This window comes from Salvelinus fontinalis, chromosome 28, assembly GCF_029448725.1.
Source record: "Salvelinus fontinalis isolate EN_2023a chromosome 28, ASM2944872v1, whole genome shotgun sequence".
Taxonomy (NCBI): Eukaryota; Metazoa; Chordata; class Actinopteri; order Salmoniformes; family Salmonidae; genus Salvelinus; species Salvelinus fontinalis.
The window spans coordinates 24,937,242-24,953,836 of NC_074692.1; the positions used below are offsets into that span (position 1 = coordinate 24,937,242).

General features: G+C 43.0%; 1 protein-coding gene and 1 pseudogene across 2 annotated transcripts in view; both read left to right on the forward strand.

Annotated features, from left to right (window-relative positions):
• Positions 1–8,878, forward strand: part of septin5a (septin 5a) — a 38,257-nt gene extending 29,379 nt beyond the window's left edge. For both annotated transcript variants that reach the window (XM_055887286.1, XM_055887285.1), the window contains 10 exons: positions 2,164–2,254; positions 3,837–3,923; positions 4,034–4,157; positions 4,773–4,907; positions 5,160–5,277; positions 5,442–5,543; positions 5,705–5,801; positions 6,118–6,253; positions 6,568–6,670; positions 6,855–8,878. In XM_055887286.1, the coding sequence (XP_055743261.1) occupies positions 2,164–2,254; positions 3,837–3,923; positions 4,034–4,157; positions 4,773–4,907; positions 5,160–5,277; positions 5,442–5,543; positions 5,705–5,801; positions 6,118–6,253; positions 6,568–6,670; positions 6,855–6,920 (1,059 nt within the window). In that variant the 3' untranslated portion in view covers positions 6,921–8,878. The remainder of the gene's footprint in view (positions 1–2,163; positions 2,255–3,836; positions 3,924–4,033; positions 4,158–4,772; positions 4,908–5,159; positions 5,278–5,441; positions 5,544–5,704; positions 5,802–6,117; positions 6,254–6,567; positions 6,671–6,854) is intronic.
• Positions 8,879–9,633: 755 nt separating this feature from the next.
• LOC129826501 (platelet glycoprotein Ib beta chain-like) lies at positions 9,634–16,555 on the forward strand (annotated as a pseudogene).
• The last annotated feature ends 40 nt before the right edge of the window (positions 16,556–16,595 follow it).

Consider the following 16,595-nt stretch of genomic DNA (forward strand, 5'->3'; position numbering starts at 1 on the left):
GTAAAGAGCTATTGGTAGGATTACACTGTCAAATATTTTGGTCCAAATTCTAATTGGGATGTTGATTTTGAATAATTTCATTTTTATTGCATACAATGCTCTGCGGGCTTTTTCTTTGAGTGCATTCACTGCCCTATTAAAGTTTCCCGATGCAGATATGGTCAGACCAAGGTAGGTGTAATTTTTTGTGTGTTCAATGATGGTGTTGTTCAGGGTGAATTTATATTTGTGTTTCTGACATCTGTTTTGTTTTTGGAAAATCATGATTTTAGTTTTTGGGAAATTTACTGCCAGGGCCCAATTATGGCAATATTGCTCTAGAATATTAATGTTCTGTTGAAGACCTTCTTTGGTTGGTGATAGAAGTACCAAGTCATCAGCATATAGCAGGTATTTCACCTCTGTGTCAAATAGTGTGAGTCCTGGGGCTGGAGAATTGTCCAACATCTCTGCTAATTCATTGATATAAATGTTGAAAAGATTTGGACTCAAACTACAGCCTTGTCTCACACCTCGACATTGTGAAAATAATTATGTTCTTTGGTTTTTGATTTTTATTGCACACTTGTTTTCTGTGTACATACATTTTATTAAGTCATACACCTTACCACCAAGCCCACTTTGGAGAATTTTGTAGAATAGCCCTTCGTGCCAAATAGAATCAAATGCTTTTTTAAAGTCAATAAAGCAAGCAAAGATTTTGCCCTCTTTTTTTTGGTGGACGTGTTTATTAATTAGTGTGTGTAAGGTGTATATATGATCAGTAGTGCGATGGTTGGCGAGAAAGCCAATTTGACATTTAGTTAAAAAAAAATTTTCTTGAAGAAAGGTTTGGATTCTTGAATTCAAAATGCTACAGAAAACCTTTCCCAAGTTACTGTTTACACAAATTCCCCTGTAATTATTGGGGTCTGATTTGTCTCCACTTTTGTGGATAGGGGAGATGAGCCCCTGGTTCCAGACATCAGGGAAGCAGCCAGAAGTTAAAACCATGTTGAACAATTTAAGCACAGCATTTTGCAGCTCAGGTGTGCTGTTTTTCAGCATTTCATTTCTGATGTTGTCTAGACCACAAGCCTTCTTTGATTTAATAGATTTGAGCTTTTCAGTTAGTTCTTGTTGGGTTATTGGGTAATCTAATGGATTTTGGTTATTTTTAATGACTGATTCAAGGATGTTCAATTTTTCTTTAATTTCTAATTGGTTCTGTTTTAAGTCTTTTTCTGGGATGTTTTTGTATAGATTATCAAAATAAGTTTTCCAAATTCCTACATCTTGTATGGCTAATTCTTGTGGCTTTGTTGTGCTTAAATTGTTCCACATGTCCCAGAACTGATTTTGGTCAATTGCGTTTTCAATTTCATCAAGTGTCTTGTTGGTATAATTCAGTTTCTTGCGTTTCAGTGTATGTTTATACTGTTTCAGAGTTTCAAAGTATTCATATCGTAGCTCTGGGTTGTTTTGCTGCTTATGTTTTTTGTTTGACATTTGTCTTAGGTGTTTTCTAATTGTTTTACATTCATTATCAAACCATTTGTCAGAAACATTTTGTTTTTTGTTTCTGATGTTGCATTTCTTTGGTTTGCTCAAATTTGCTTTCGATGCTGCTTTTTGGAATATGCAGTTGATGTTTAGAGTAGCCGAATTGACACCATCTTTATTGTTTTGGTATTGTGAGTTATTGAAAAACTGTATAGAGTTCATCATTTCTTTTGAGTTCAATGTTTCAATGAATCTCTCTGCACTGTTTGGAGCCCATCTGTATGATTGGTTTATGTTGAAGAGTTTATTGGGCAGTTTTTTTGAATGAATATTGCCGGTTAATTTCTTCAAAAACACGTTGATCTGACTGTGATCTGACAATGGTGTCTGTGGTCTGACAGTGAATGCACTAATGGAGGAGGGGTCAATGTCCGTGATGGCATAATCGACTACACTCTCTCTCTCTCTCTCTCTCTCTCTCTCTCTCTCTCTGTCTCTCTGTCTCTATTTCTCTCTCTCTCTCTCTCTCTCGCTCTCTGTCTCTATTTCTCTCTCTCTCTCTCTGTCTCTCTCTCTCTCTCTGTCTCTCTCTCTCTCTGTCTCTCTCTGTCTCTCTCTCTCTCTCTCTCTCTCTCTCTCTCTCTCTCTCTCTCTCTCTCTCTCTCTCTCTCTCTCTCTCAGGAGAAGCAGTATGTGGGCTTTGCCACCCTCCCTAACCAGGTGCACAGGAAGTCAGTGAAAAAGGGTTTTGACTTCACTCTCATGGTCGCCGGTCAGTGAAAGTATTGTTTGTAGCATTTACTCCAGTAAAAGTAAAACAACCCAGTGATATGAAGTACTTAATGTGTTTTCATGAATGTTGACTCAGTGTTCGTGTTGATGGCCGTGTGTGTTTGTGTGTGTTGGTGGTTGTTTAGAAACATGTTATACTGAACAAAAATATAAACGCAACATGTAAAGTGTTGGTCCCATGTTTCATGAGATGAAATAAAAGATCCCAGAAATGTTTTCATATGCACAAAAAGCTTATTTCTCTCACATTTTGTGCACACATTTGTTTACTTACATCCCTGTTAGTAAGCATTTCTCCTTTGCCAAGATAATCCATCCACTTGACATGTTTGGCATATCAAGAAGCTGATTAAACAGCATGACCATTAAACAGGTGCACCTTGTGCTGGGGACATTAAAAGGCCACTCTAAAATGTGCAGATTTGTCAAACAACACAATGCCAAAGATGTCTCAAGTTTTGTGGAAGCGTTCAATTGGCATGCTGACTGCAGGAATGTCCACAAGAGCTGTTGCCAGATAATTTAATGTTAATTTCTTTACCACAAGCCGCCTCCAACGTCATCTTAGAAACTTTGTCAGTACGTCTAACCTGGCTCACAACCGAAGACCACGTGTAACAACCTCCACATCCGGTGTCGTCACCTGCGGGATCGTCTGAGACCAGCCACCCGGACAGCTGATGAAACTGTGGGTTTGCACAACAATTTCTGCACAAACTGTCAGAAACTGTCTCAGGGAAGCTCATCTGCCTGCTAGTTGTCCTCACCAGGGTCTTGACATGACTGCAGTTTGGCATCGTAACCGACTTCAGTGGGCAAATGCTCACCTTCGATGGCCACTGGCACACTGGAGGAGTGTGCTCTTCACAAATTAATTCAGATTTCAACTGTACCGGGCAGATGACAGATGTTGTAAACAGAGTTCCCCATGGTGGTGGTGGGGTTATGGTATGGGTAGCATAAGCTACGGACAACAAACACAATTCCATTTTATTGATGGCAATTTGAATGCAGAGATACCATGACGAGATCCTGAGGTCCATTGTGTGCCATTCATCCACCTCCATCACCTCATGTTTCAGCATGATAATGCACGGCCCCATGTCGAAAGGATCTGTACACAATTCCTGGAAGCGTAAAATGTCCCAGCCAGTTCTTCCATGGCCTGCATACTCACCAGACATGTCACCCATTGAGCACGACAGCGTGTTCCATTTCCTGCCAATATCCAGCAACTTTGCACATTAAAGAGGAGTGGGACAACATTTCACAGGCCACAATCAACTCTATGCGAAGGAGATGTGTCTCGCTGCATGAGGCAAATGGTGGTTACACCAGATACTGACTGGTTTTCTGATCCACACCCCTACCTTTTTTTTAAGGTTTCTGTGACCAACAGATGCATATCTGCATTCACAGTCATATGAAATCCATAGATTAGGGCCCAATGAATTTATTTCAATTGATTGATTTCCTTATATGAACTGTAACACAGTAAAATCGTTGAAATTGTTGCGCTTCTATTTTTGTTCAGTGTGTGTAATATGTATATCATGTTACAGGGGAGTCTGGTATGGGTAAATCTACTCTGGTCAACAGCCTGTTCCTCACAGACCTGTACAAGGACAGGAAACTACTCAACGCTGAGGGTGAGTAACACACACACACACACACATTAAAATGTAAACTAGAGAAATTTTTAAATGCCATCTCATTAGAGGTTCTCTTCCCTTTCTCTATCCATCCCTCCCTCTCTCAGAGCGTATCAACCAGACAGTGGAGATCATTAAGCATACAGTAGACATTGAGGAGAAAGGAGTGAAGCTCAAATTGACCATTGTAGACACGCCAGGGTTTGGAGACGCTGTCAACAACAATGAATGGTGAGCTAAATCTCTTTGAGGCTTCTTTAAGGGTGAGAACAATGTTTCCCGACTCCAGTCTTGAGTTCCCCAAACAGAACACATTTTTATTGTAGTTCCAGACAAACTCACCTGATTCAACTCAATGAGGGCTTGATGATTAGTTGACAAGTTGAATCAGGTGTGCTTGTCCGGGGCTACAACAAAAATGTGTTCTGTTGGGGAACTCTAGGACTGGAGTTGGGAAACACTGGGTTAGAAGATTGACCTAAAATAGGAATGATAGCAGAAATTCATCTTGGATGTCGTTCCTGTAAACATGAGCTGGCGCACACCCAAAAATGTTAGTAGAGATGCTGACTAACAGAAAGTAAACTGTAGGCTATGAAAAATAAATAAAGAGAGTCACAATATATAAACCACCAACGTTTCAGCATCACATTGCCTACTTCAGGGTTATGAATTACTGGGAGCTTATATATAGTGTGCAACTCTATTTTGACAGTTCCTGTAAGCCTTGACTGATTGTGGCGTGTGTGTGTGTGTGTGTGTGTGTGTGTGTGTGTGTGTGTGTGTGTGTGTGTGTGTGTGTGTGTGTGTGTGTGTATGTATATATATATATATATATATATATAGCTGGAAGCCGATCACAGACTACATCGACCAGCAATTTGAGCAGTACTTCAGAGATGAGAGTGGACTGAACAGGAAGAATATACAGGACAACAGAGTCCACTGCTGTCTCTACTTCATTCCTCCGTTCGGACACGGGTAACATAAACACACACACATACATACACAGGAATGTGATAGTGTAATGACAGGTATAGATAGTAATAACACATCCTGAGTGTGATGGCAGGAGGATACTATGTAAACAGCACCAATACAACTCAACCAGCAAACACTGTTATTACTGTCCACCTCAGTCAGAATGCACTTAGTCTCCATGAAAGCTCACACATGCATGCAGGTACGCACGCACATACGCTGACCAGGCGGGGTATCTCCTCTCCCTTGCAGACTGCGTCCAGTAGATGTTGAGTTTATGAAGGCTCTCCATGAGAAGGTGAACGTGGTTCCTCTCATTGCCAAGGCTGACTGTCTCACTCCCAATGAGATCAAGAAACTCAAAGACAGGGTGAGTTCAACACAGCAGACAGACTAAAACTGCTGAAGCAGGTGTCACATTGTGATTGTAAGATTGGATGCACGAACTTTAGGAAGTTGCTCACCCAGCACAATGTGTGGTGCCACGTGTTTGCACGTGTGTGTGTTCGCGTGTTCGTTTGTGTGTGCGTGTAGGTCCGTGAGGAAATTGAGAGGTTTGGCATTAAGGTGTACCAGTTCCCAGAGTGTGACTCTGATGAGGACGAAGAGTTCAAACAACTGGACAAAGAACTGAAGGTGAGACACACAACTGGAGACCGAACATTAAGAATAGAGTTATGAGCGGAACAAGAACTCTAAACTCAACCAAACCTTCTAACATGTCAATCTATCATGCCAAATCCTAACCTGTGTGTGTACGCGCATGTGTGTGTGTGCGCATGTGTGTGTGTGTGTAGGAGTGCTGTCCGTTAGCAGTGATTGGCAGTAACACAGTGGTTGAGGCCAGGGGCCAGAGAGTGAGAGGGAGACTCTATCCATGGGGTATTGTGGAAGGTGGGTGACAACAATTGAGGACACAGACCAATATTACTCAGGGCTTTGACTCTTTAAGTTGCATGGTGAAACATGCTTTTCCTCACATATTATTAACATTTTTGAAAGAAAAATGGCTGAAACTCAAACTATGAAAAACAACCTCTATCTACCCGTATGTCTCAACCAATGCATTATGATTAGGCTCAGTTTTTTTCTCAGAAAACGCCCTGTTCCTAATAGGATACAGTGCATCACTGCTGGTGGATACAACAGAGAGGAATGTTTTATCGAAGCAAATCATGTCAGTGATTGTCTGTTTGTGTTTGTGTTTCAGTGGAGAACCAGTCTCACTGTGACTTTGTGAAGCTGAGGAACATGTTGATTCGCTCCCACATGCATGACTTCAAAGACGTGACATGTGATGTGCACTATGAGAACTACAGAGCCCAGTGTATACAGGACATGACCAGGTATGTGCGTCTGTGTGTATACTGTAGAGCAGGGTTTCCCAAACTCGGTCCCCGGGTGCACATTTTGTTTTTTGCCCTAGAATTACACAGTAGCTTTAAATAATCAACGCTTGGGCAAAGCTAGGGCAAAAACCACAATGTGCACCCAGAGGGGGCCTCAGGAACGAGTTTGGGAAACCCTGTTGTAGAGGTCAGACAGAGTGCAAGACCGAAGTATGAGGTGCTTGGATTTATACTTTATATCTGAAGTGATGTTTATTAATATTGCCCTTGTGTGAGTCTGTATTCATGTTCCTTATGTGTTTTCCCCTCAGTAAACTGACGCAGGACAACCGCATGGAAAGCCCGATCCCCATCCTGTCCCTATCCACCCCAGATGTGGAGACAGACAGACTCATCAAGATGAAAGATGAAGAGGTAAACTGCTATGTCATTATGGGTAACATCACCTATACAGGATAGTCTCCAGTTTATAGAGAGATCCTAGAAAGGACAAAAATGGTATTACCACTCGTACTCTCTCTCTAACTTCTCACTTTCTCTGTCTCTTTCTCGCACACTTTCTCTCTACCCCACCCCCCTTTTTGCTCTCTCTCTGCAGTTGGCGAGGATGCAAGAGATGCTAAATAAGATGCAGCAGCAGATCCATGATGGGAAGGACCAGTGAGCTACAGCCCCATCTGCTGGCCACTGAACTACAACCACAACTTCAGACATGTTACTTACATACCAACTATAATGTAATCAGGGGTGAAAGTATATTTAATGAGGACCTCCTATGAGTGCACGTGCACGCCATTTTTTTATGGGCCTAATAATATAATTACTTATAGAATCCCTATTAATTTAATAGGATCTCTGTGACCTAATAGTAAAGATTACTGTTAACTTTTCAAATGTATTGGCCTACCTTTTAATGTATCATAAACACAACCAGTCATAATGTTTTCATCTGATTGTCAAACAATTACTCCAAAAGGCTACAATAGGCTTCCCGCACACGTTATTCGACTCTAAAAGAATTCCCGCATCCGTGCACTGTGCATCTGCCATCCGTGCACTGTGCACCTGCCATCCGTGCACTGTGCACCTGCCATTTGATAAATGCTAAAAGACATCAGTTGCAAAACACCAAAAAGTTTAGTGAATGACATTCTGTGATGGTCATTCACTGGGCCTACAAAAGTCTTGTAACCTGAATTAATGCGTCCTCTGCTGTCCACGCCCGTCTCGGCCACTTATCTCTGCCTTGGCAAAATTTCTGTGTTATTGTCGAATCACGCTGCATTTTAGAGCGTAACCCAAGCGTTTTTGTCTGTTCGCTCATTCTTCATGCGACTAACATGCGGTAATGATAAGTAATAGTATATAAGCCTACAGTTTTCTTGGAATCTCTATGTTTTAATTATTGTGACAGGCTCATGTTTTACCGGTACAGTGTACCCCCACTATTTATTTTGCCGGTACTCCGTACAGGACCTGCTTGCTTTCACCCCTGGATATAATCAGCACTGTGTTGGGGGAAAACAGTAGCTGTATATTCATTGGTTATGTGTTTTTTGGTGCATATTTGGTCTGTCCTGCAAGGAGAAATGTGGTGTTTTTACTGTATCTTGTGTCCATTTGAACCCCATTAATATTATTGACGGTCCTAGTAACATATGACATAACATAAACATGTAATATAAATTACCTGTTAAATGTATCCAATTTATAAATATGGTGAATACTATTGGGATATTCTGTCAGGTTATGAAGACGCATTACAAAATGTTTTGTAAAACAGCGATATTACTGATGTTAAAGTTTGAATACTTGTTGATGTTGAACGCGTGTGAGTGTGTGTGTCTGCGTGTTTCCATATGTATCACCCTCTATTACGAGAACCTTGTTCTGCTTTGAAACTGTGAGAATCCCTTTCCCTTTCTTAGTGGCATTTCTTGTATGTTCTAGCTACAGACTAATGAACAATAGGCTACCTAAGAATCTGAACATAAATGTAACGTATTAACTTTTTACTGCTGGTCTCTACTTTGACTTGTTGAAAAGACCTTTCTCATGTTTTGATGCTTGTGAATTAGATTGAAAATGTCTCTAGCGCCAGTTGCTTACCTTACAGTGAATTGAGCCCCTCTGACATACAGTACATAGCAAATGAAAGGGTAGGTACAGAACAGTAAGGGGTGCATGTGCAAGCATGCCGAAGTTACTCAAATCCGCTTACAGCTGGATTTCCATTCTCTCATATGATGCAATGTGTTTGCTCTGAAATGCATTATGACCTATGCCACAGTACCACTATGGGATGGTAAAAAGAGGCCAACTTTTAAGAGGAGCTACTATATATGCTTCTGTCCAATATGGCGTGTGTGTGTGTGTGTGTGTGTGTGTGTGTGTGTGTGTGTGTGTGTGTGTGTGTGTGTGTGTGTGTGTGTGTGTGTGTGTGTGTGTGTGTGTGTGTGTGTGTGTGTGTGTGTGTGTGTGTGTGTGTGTGTGTGAAGTATATGCTGCCCTCTGGCTGTGTCATACAGGATGGTGATGTGGCTTTTTATAGTGCTAGCGCTCAGAGGACGTGGTGGAACTACTGACCAGGTTATGAGGATGAATAAACAGTCTTGATTCGTATCAGTGTTTCTTCATTATTTCTTCATCTGAAAAAAATTATATAAATACACTATGGTTTCTAGTATGATCTTACTGCCACTAATATTTCTACAAGGAAGGTCTTGACTGGTTCTCAAATGACGCCCTATCCCTTATAATATATTGCGTTACTTTTGACCAGAGCCTTAGGGCAGTAAGGGCACTATATAGGGAATAGGGTACCATTTGAGACAAAGCCCCTGAGACATCCTGTAGGCACCATGCAGGCAGGCCTGCATCTGGCTACTGTAGCTGAATAAAGTGCCACAACATATCTCCTTGGACCTCACTTCCCCTCTGGCCCACAGTCAGATCCATCACTAACCCAACTGACTGTTTGGAGCTGAATGATGAGGGCTTTGCTGCAGCTATAGTATAGTTACTGTAGACGGTGAACCTACGAGCCGTTGTGGTGAAAGTTTATCCTGGGTTGCACCCAGAGAAGCAGGAAGCTTAGCTGCTAAGCTAGTGTACTGTGGTATGTCACATACAGTATGGTAAAATACTGTTGATCTGTGGATAGTTTGTAGAGATGTATCAATAGGGGCCAGTAGTGTTAGTATTAACTGAATCCATACACCCCCCTGAAGCTTAAATAAGGCTTCCCTGACAGGAGCCTCTATGGCAGCGATAAGGAGTCAAATGCTGCTGACATTAAATAAATATGTTCTTCCTGTGTCCAATCAGTAGTGTGTGTCAACCATATGTGAGTGTCAGGGTGCTTTATCAGTGCAGGCCAGCTTGGACTTTTATACACTCTCATGCCTCTCAGTGATGAGTAGCAAACCACTCCTGCTATGAACACATGCAACAGCTACAACCACATACTCCTGCTACGACCACACACTCCTGCTACGACCACACACTCCTGCTACGACCACACACTCCTGCTACGACCACACACTCCTGCTACGACCACACACAACAGGGAAGGTAAGGCACCCTCTCCTGACCATAACAAGACCATAACACCTTTCACTATGACTGTAACTTAACTGTTTAATTAGGCTTTCTCCGTGTATGATATCACAAGCATGATAAATATGTGTATGCAACCAATCAAATTTGATTTGATTCGAGAATAGTCTCAGATGTCAAACAAACCTGTCAAAGATACATTTTTCTTCCAGTGGTAGTTATAAAAATGTAGGACAACAATGTTTCCTCTTTAGAAAACAACTACTATGGAGTATAACTGAATTGTTATTAAGATCAAAGGTTAGATGTAATTTTCAAATCCTCATATACACTCCATGGCCAAAAGTATGTGGACACCTGCTCGTCGAACATCTCATTCCAAAATGATCTGCATTAATATGGAGTTGGTCCCCCATTGCTTCCATAACAGCCTCCACTCTTCTGGGAAGGCTTTCCACTAGATGTTGAAACATTGCTGCGGGGACTTGCTTCCATTCAGCCACAAGAGCATTAGTGAGGTCGGCACTAATGTTGGGCGACTAGGCCTGGCTTGTAGTTGGCATTCCAATTTTTATTATTTATTTTTTATTTATTTCACCTTTATTTAACCAGGTAGGCTAGTTGAGAACAAGTTCTCATTTACAACTGCGACCTGGTCAAGATAAAGCACAGCAGTTCGACACATACAACAACACAGAGTTACACATGGAATAAACAAACATACAGTCAATAATACAGTAGAAAAAGTATATATACAGTTTGTGCAAATGAGGTAAGATAAGGGAGGTAAGGCAATAAATAGGCCAGGGTGGCGAAGTAATTACAATATACCAATTAAACACTGGAATGATTGATGTGCAGAAGATGAATGTGCAACTGGGGTGCAAAGGGGCAAGATAAATAAATAAATACAGTAAGGGGATGAGGTAGTTGGATGGGCTATTTACAGATGGGCTATGTACAGGTGCAGTGATCTGTGAGCTGCTCTGACAGCTGGTGCTTAAAGCTAGTGAGGGAGATTTTTGCAGTTCGTTCCAGTCATTGGTAGCAGAGAACTGGAAGGAAAGGCAACCAAAGGAGGAATTGGCTTTGGGGGTGACCAGTGAGATGTACCTGCAGGAGCGCGTGCTATGGGTGGGTGCTGCTATGGTGACCAGTGAGCTGAGATAAGGCGGGGCTTTACCTAGCAAAGACTTGTAGATGACCTGGAGCCAGTGGGTTTGGCGATGAGTATGAAGCGAGGGCCGGCCAACGAGAGCGTACAGGTCACAGTGGTGGGTAGTATATGGGGCTTTGGTGACAAAACGGATGGCACTGTGATAGACTGCATCCAATTTGTTGAGTAGAGTGTTGGAGGCTATTTTGCAAATGACATCGCCGAAGTCGAGGATCGGAAGGATGGTCAGTTTTACGAGGGTATGTTTGGCAGCATGAGTGAAGGATGCTTTGTGGTGAAATAGGAAGCAGATTCTAGATTTAATTTTGGATTGGAGATGCTTAATGTGAGTCTGCAAGGAGAGTTTACAGTCTAACCAAACACCTAGGTATTTTTAGTTGTCCACATATTCTAAGTCAGAACCGTCCAGAGTAGTGATGCTGGACAGGCGGGCAGGTGCAGGCAGCGATCGGTTGAAGAGCATGCATTTAGTTTTACTTGCATTTACGAGCAGTTGGAGGCCACGGAAGGAGTGTTGTACGGCATTGAAGCTCGTCTGGAGGTTAGTTAACACAGTGTCCAAAGAAAGGCCAGAAGTATACAGAATGGTGTCGTCTGCGTAGAGGTGGATCAGAGAATCACCAGAAACAAGAGCGACACCATTGATGTATACAGAGAAGAGAGTCGGCCCGAGAATTGCACCCTGTGGCACCCCCATAGAGACCAGAGGTCTGCCAGAGGTCCGGACAACAGGCCTTCCGATTTGACACACTGAAATCTATCAGAGAAGTAGGAGATGAACCAGGCGAGGCAGTCATTTGAGAAACCAAGGCTGTTGAGTCTGCCGATAAGAATGTGGTGATTGACAGAGTCGAAAGCCTTGGCCAGGTCGATGAATACGGCTGCACAGTAATGTCTCTTATCGATGGCGGTTATGATATCGTTTAGGACCTTGAGCGTGGCTGAAGTGCACCCATGACCAGCTTTGAAACCAGATTGCATAGCGGAGAAGGTACGGTGGGATTCAAAATGGTGAGTAATCTATTTGTTAACTTGGCTTTCGAAGACCTTATAAAGGCAGGGTAGGATAGATATAGATCTGTAGCAGTGTGGGTCTAGAGTGTCTCCCCCTTTGAAGAGGGGGATGATCGAGGCAGCTTTCCAATCTTTGGGAATCTCAGACGATACGAAAGAGAGGTTGAACAGGCTAGTAATAGGGGTTGCAACAATTTCTGCACATCATTTTAGAAAGAGACAGTCCAGATTGTCTAGCACGGCTGATTTGTAGGGGTCCAGATTTTGCAGCTCTTACAGAACATCAGCTATCTGGATTTGGGTGAAGGGGAAATGGGGGAGGCTTGGGCGAGTTGCTGTGGGGGGTGCAGGGCAGTTGACCGGGGTAGGGGTAGCCAGGTGGAAAGCATGGCCAGCCGTAGAAAAATGCTTATTGAAATTGTCAATTGGATTTATCGGTGGTGACAGTGTTTCCTAGTCTCAGTGCAGTGGGCAGCTGGGAGTAGGTGCTCTTATTCGCCATGGACTGTACAGTGTCCCAGAACTTTTTTGAGTTTGTGCTACAAGATGCACATTTCTGTTTAAAAAAGCTAGCCTTAGCTTTCCTAACTGCCTGTGTATATTGGTTCCTAGCTTCCCTGAAAAGTTGCATATCACGGGGGCTATTCGATGTTAATGCAGTACACTACAGGATGTTTTTGTGCTGGTCAATAGCAGTCAGGTCTGGAGTGAACCAAGGGATATATCTGTTCCTGGTTCTACATTTTTTGAATGGGGCATGCTTATTTAAGACGGTGAGGAAGGCACTTTTAAAGAATAACCAGGCATCCTCTACTGACGGGATGAGGTCAATATCCTTCCAGGATACCCGGGCCAGGTCGATTAGAAAGGCCTGCTCACTGAAGTGTTTTAGGGAGCGTTTGACAGTGATGAGGGGTGGTCGTTTGACCGCAGACCCATTAGGGATGCAGGCAATGAGGCAGTGATCGCTGAGATCTTGGTTGAAAACAGCAGAGGTGTATTTGGAGGGCAAGTTAGTTAGGATGATATCTATGAGGGTGCCCGTGTTTACGGATTTGGGGATGTACCTGGTAGGTTCATTGATAATTTGTGTGAGATTGACGGCATCAAGCTTAGATTGTAGGATGGCCGGGGTGTTAGGCATGTCGCAGTTTAGGTCTGCTAGCAGCACGAGCTCTGAAGATAGATGGAGGGCAATCAATTCACATATAAAGTCCAGGGCACAGCTGGGGGCAGTGGGTGGTCTATAGTAAGCGGCACCTTTTAAGAGACTTGTTTCTGGAAAGGTGGATTTTTAAAAGTAGAAGCTTGAATTGTTTGGGTACAGACCTGGATAGTAAGACAGAACTCTGCAGGCTATCTCTGCAGTAGAATGCAACTCCGCCCCCTTTGGCAGTTCTATCTTGTCGGGAAGTGTTATAGTTAGGGATGGAAATTTCAGGGTTTTTGGTGGTCTTCCTAAGCCAGGATTCAGACACAGCTAAGACATCCGGGTTGGCAGAGTGTGCTAAAGCAGTGAATAAAACAAACTTAGGGAGGAGGCTTCTAATGTTAACATGCATGAAACCAAGGCTTTTACGGTTACAGAAGTCAACAAATGAGAGCACCTGGGGAATAGGAGTGGAGCAAGGCACTGCAGGTCCTGGATTAACCTCTACATCACCAGAGGAACAGAGGAGGAGTGGGATAAGGGTACGGCTAAAGGCTATAAGAACTGGTCGTTTAGTACGTTCGGAACAGAGAGTAAAAGGAGCAGGTTTCTGGGCGCGATAGAATAGATTCAAGGCATAATGTACAGACAAAGGTATGGTAGGATGTAAATACATTGGAGGTAAACCTAGGCATTGAGTGATGATGAGAGAGATATTGTCTCTAGACACATTTAAACCAGGTGATGTCACCGTATGTGTGGGAGGTGGAACTAAGTGGTTGGCTAAGGCATATTGAGCAGGGCTAGAGACTCTACAGTGAAATAAGACAATAATCACTAACCAGAACAGCAATGGACAAGGCATATTGACATTAGCGAGAGGCATGCGTAGCCGAGTGATCATAGGGGTCCAGTGAGTAGATTAGGCTAGCTAGAGACAAGGCGATTCAGAGAGCTAGCAGGGTTAGCAAGGTTTATACAAACCATCACTGTTGGAAATCAAATGCTAGCCCAGAAGCAAGAGGAAATCAAATGCTAGCCCAGAAACAAGAGGAAATCAAATGCTAGCCCAGAAGCAAGAGGAAATCAAATGCTAGCCTAGAAGCAAGAGGAAATCAAATACTAGCCCAGAAGCAAGAGGAAATCGAATGTTGGCCCAGAAGCAAGAGGAAATCAAATGCTAGCCCAGATCAAGAGGAATTAATGGGTTAATAAATGTCTTAGCGTTTATAACATTGGGCGCGAGTCAGAGATAGAATGTTGGTCCAAATTGTCCGTTAGATCAGGGCTTTGGAGTACAAGTGTGTGAATCCTTCAGTGGTGGAAATAGTACCCAATCATCATAATTACTTCAGTATATTTAAAACCAAATACTTTTAGACTTTTACTGGGTGACTTTCACTTTTACTCAAGTATTAAAAGTAAATGTAATTGCTAAAATATACTTAAGTATCAAAAGTAAAAGTTTTAATAATTTCAAATTCCTTATATTAAGCAAACCAGAAAACACAATTTTGTGTGTTTTATAAACTTACAGATAGCCAGGGGCACACTCCAACACTCAAGACATAATTTACTAACAAAGCATTTGTGTTTTACACCACCGGAATACTTAGCCCAGGGCTAACGCTTAGCCCAGGTTAACAAATGTTTGTGTGAACACTGGCTAAGCTAGCCGGGTCATTCCTACAATGCGGTGCCTTTTGGACCTCATAACTCCAGGAAAAAAAAGGCACATCTTTTTTGGGTGGTGCATTTTCCCAACTTGTTAGGTGCATAAACCCAACAGGGTGGAACCTAACAGGCTGGACATTTGAAGCCCAAATTAGCCATAGCTCTGTGAGTGAACAACGAACAAAAGTGATATCAGTCACACATAAAAAAAATCTTAAATAAAATAATAATAAATACAAAAATCATGAAAAAAAACTATCAGAGAGAATTTAACTAGGACTATAAAATAATGAAGTAAGATTGTAAATATGTTATTAGTTTAGTAAGGCTTATATTTCTCGTGGAAGTTGAATAACACCCAGGAACATGGCACAAACGCCTACATCCACTAAAAAAAAGTGTTCAAGATCCATACTTTTGTGTTCTTAAGGTAAAGGACATCTGACCTTATATTTAAAGCATTTTGGAATCCACAATTAACACTAAATAAGAAGTGATATTTCCTGTGGACAGAAAAAGTGTAGGAATGTCCCCGCCCAGGGCCATTCTAGCCTGGTGCTAAGAACAATGCAGTGTGAAAAGGCCTTTTGGGTTGCTATCTCCCTTGCTTGGAATGATACATATTCTAGTTTAAGGACTCATTTCACACTCACACTAAAATTATATCTGCATCCCTCACATGGCAGAGACATCCACAGACATGAGTTGGTATTGTTTCTCCTCCACCTTTCCAGTATGACATATGTCTCCCTACCTCTCTCTCTCTCTCCATCCTTTCACCCTCCCTCTCCAGAGTTGGCAGTGATGATGAGGGGGTTCCTACCATGTGTGACTCAACTCCTGGGTCTGCTCCTCCTCTTGCTGACCCCAGGGAGGGTTGAAGGGTCATCAGGCTGTCCATTGTCCTGCTCCTGTCATGGTGGTCAGGTAGACTGCAGCAACCGCACCCTCACCACCTCCTCTTTACCCTCCCACTTCCCCCCCGCCAGCATCGAGCTACGTCTCCACGACAACCAGCTGACCACGCTCCCGAACGGCCTGCTGGACTCCCTTTCCTCCCTCCGCTCTGTCTCTCTCCATGGCAACCCCTGGGCGTGTGATTGCGGCGTGCTCTACCTGCGTTCCTGGCTGCTCAAACAGCCTGTCGACTACGCGGGACACAGCAACGTCACCTGCAGTTCCCCTCCCGGCCTGCGGGGAAGGCTGGTGGTCTACCTGGCTGAGGAGGAGGTTTTGGAGTCCTGTCACTACTGGTACTGTGACCTGGCACTGGCCTCCCAGGTCTTTCTGTTTGTGTTTGTGGCGGTGCAGGTGGGGCTGCTGTGTGCCGTGGTCGTGTTCCTGAGGAGGTTTGAAAGGCTGTCCCGTGAGGCTCGAAGGACCACAGAGGAGAGCTTCGCTGGGGGGGTAGGGGCTTATGAGTAATAGTGAGTATGAGCCCCTGAAGGACAGCAGCATCTGAAGAGGGGAGGGAGGGGCCAGGTAGGCAAGGAGGGAGAAGAGGGAGTGGAAACAGCAAAAGGCAGAGTTGAAAGAGAACCTTAAAAGGGTCAAGCTGGTGAGCTTGAAAGGGGACTTGTTAGATTCACTGGAGACTGGAGATTCCAGAGAGACTCACAGGACAAGAAACATGGGCAAATCTAAGTGGTTATGCATTTATTTTCTGAAGATTCTTTCAATATGTTTCGTTGCTTGCATCACTCAATAAAAAGCTGTTAAAATAATACATCAAGCTTTGAACACATTGCAGATAGAGATAACATTTA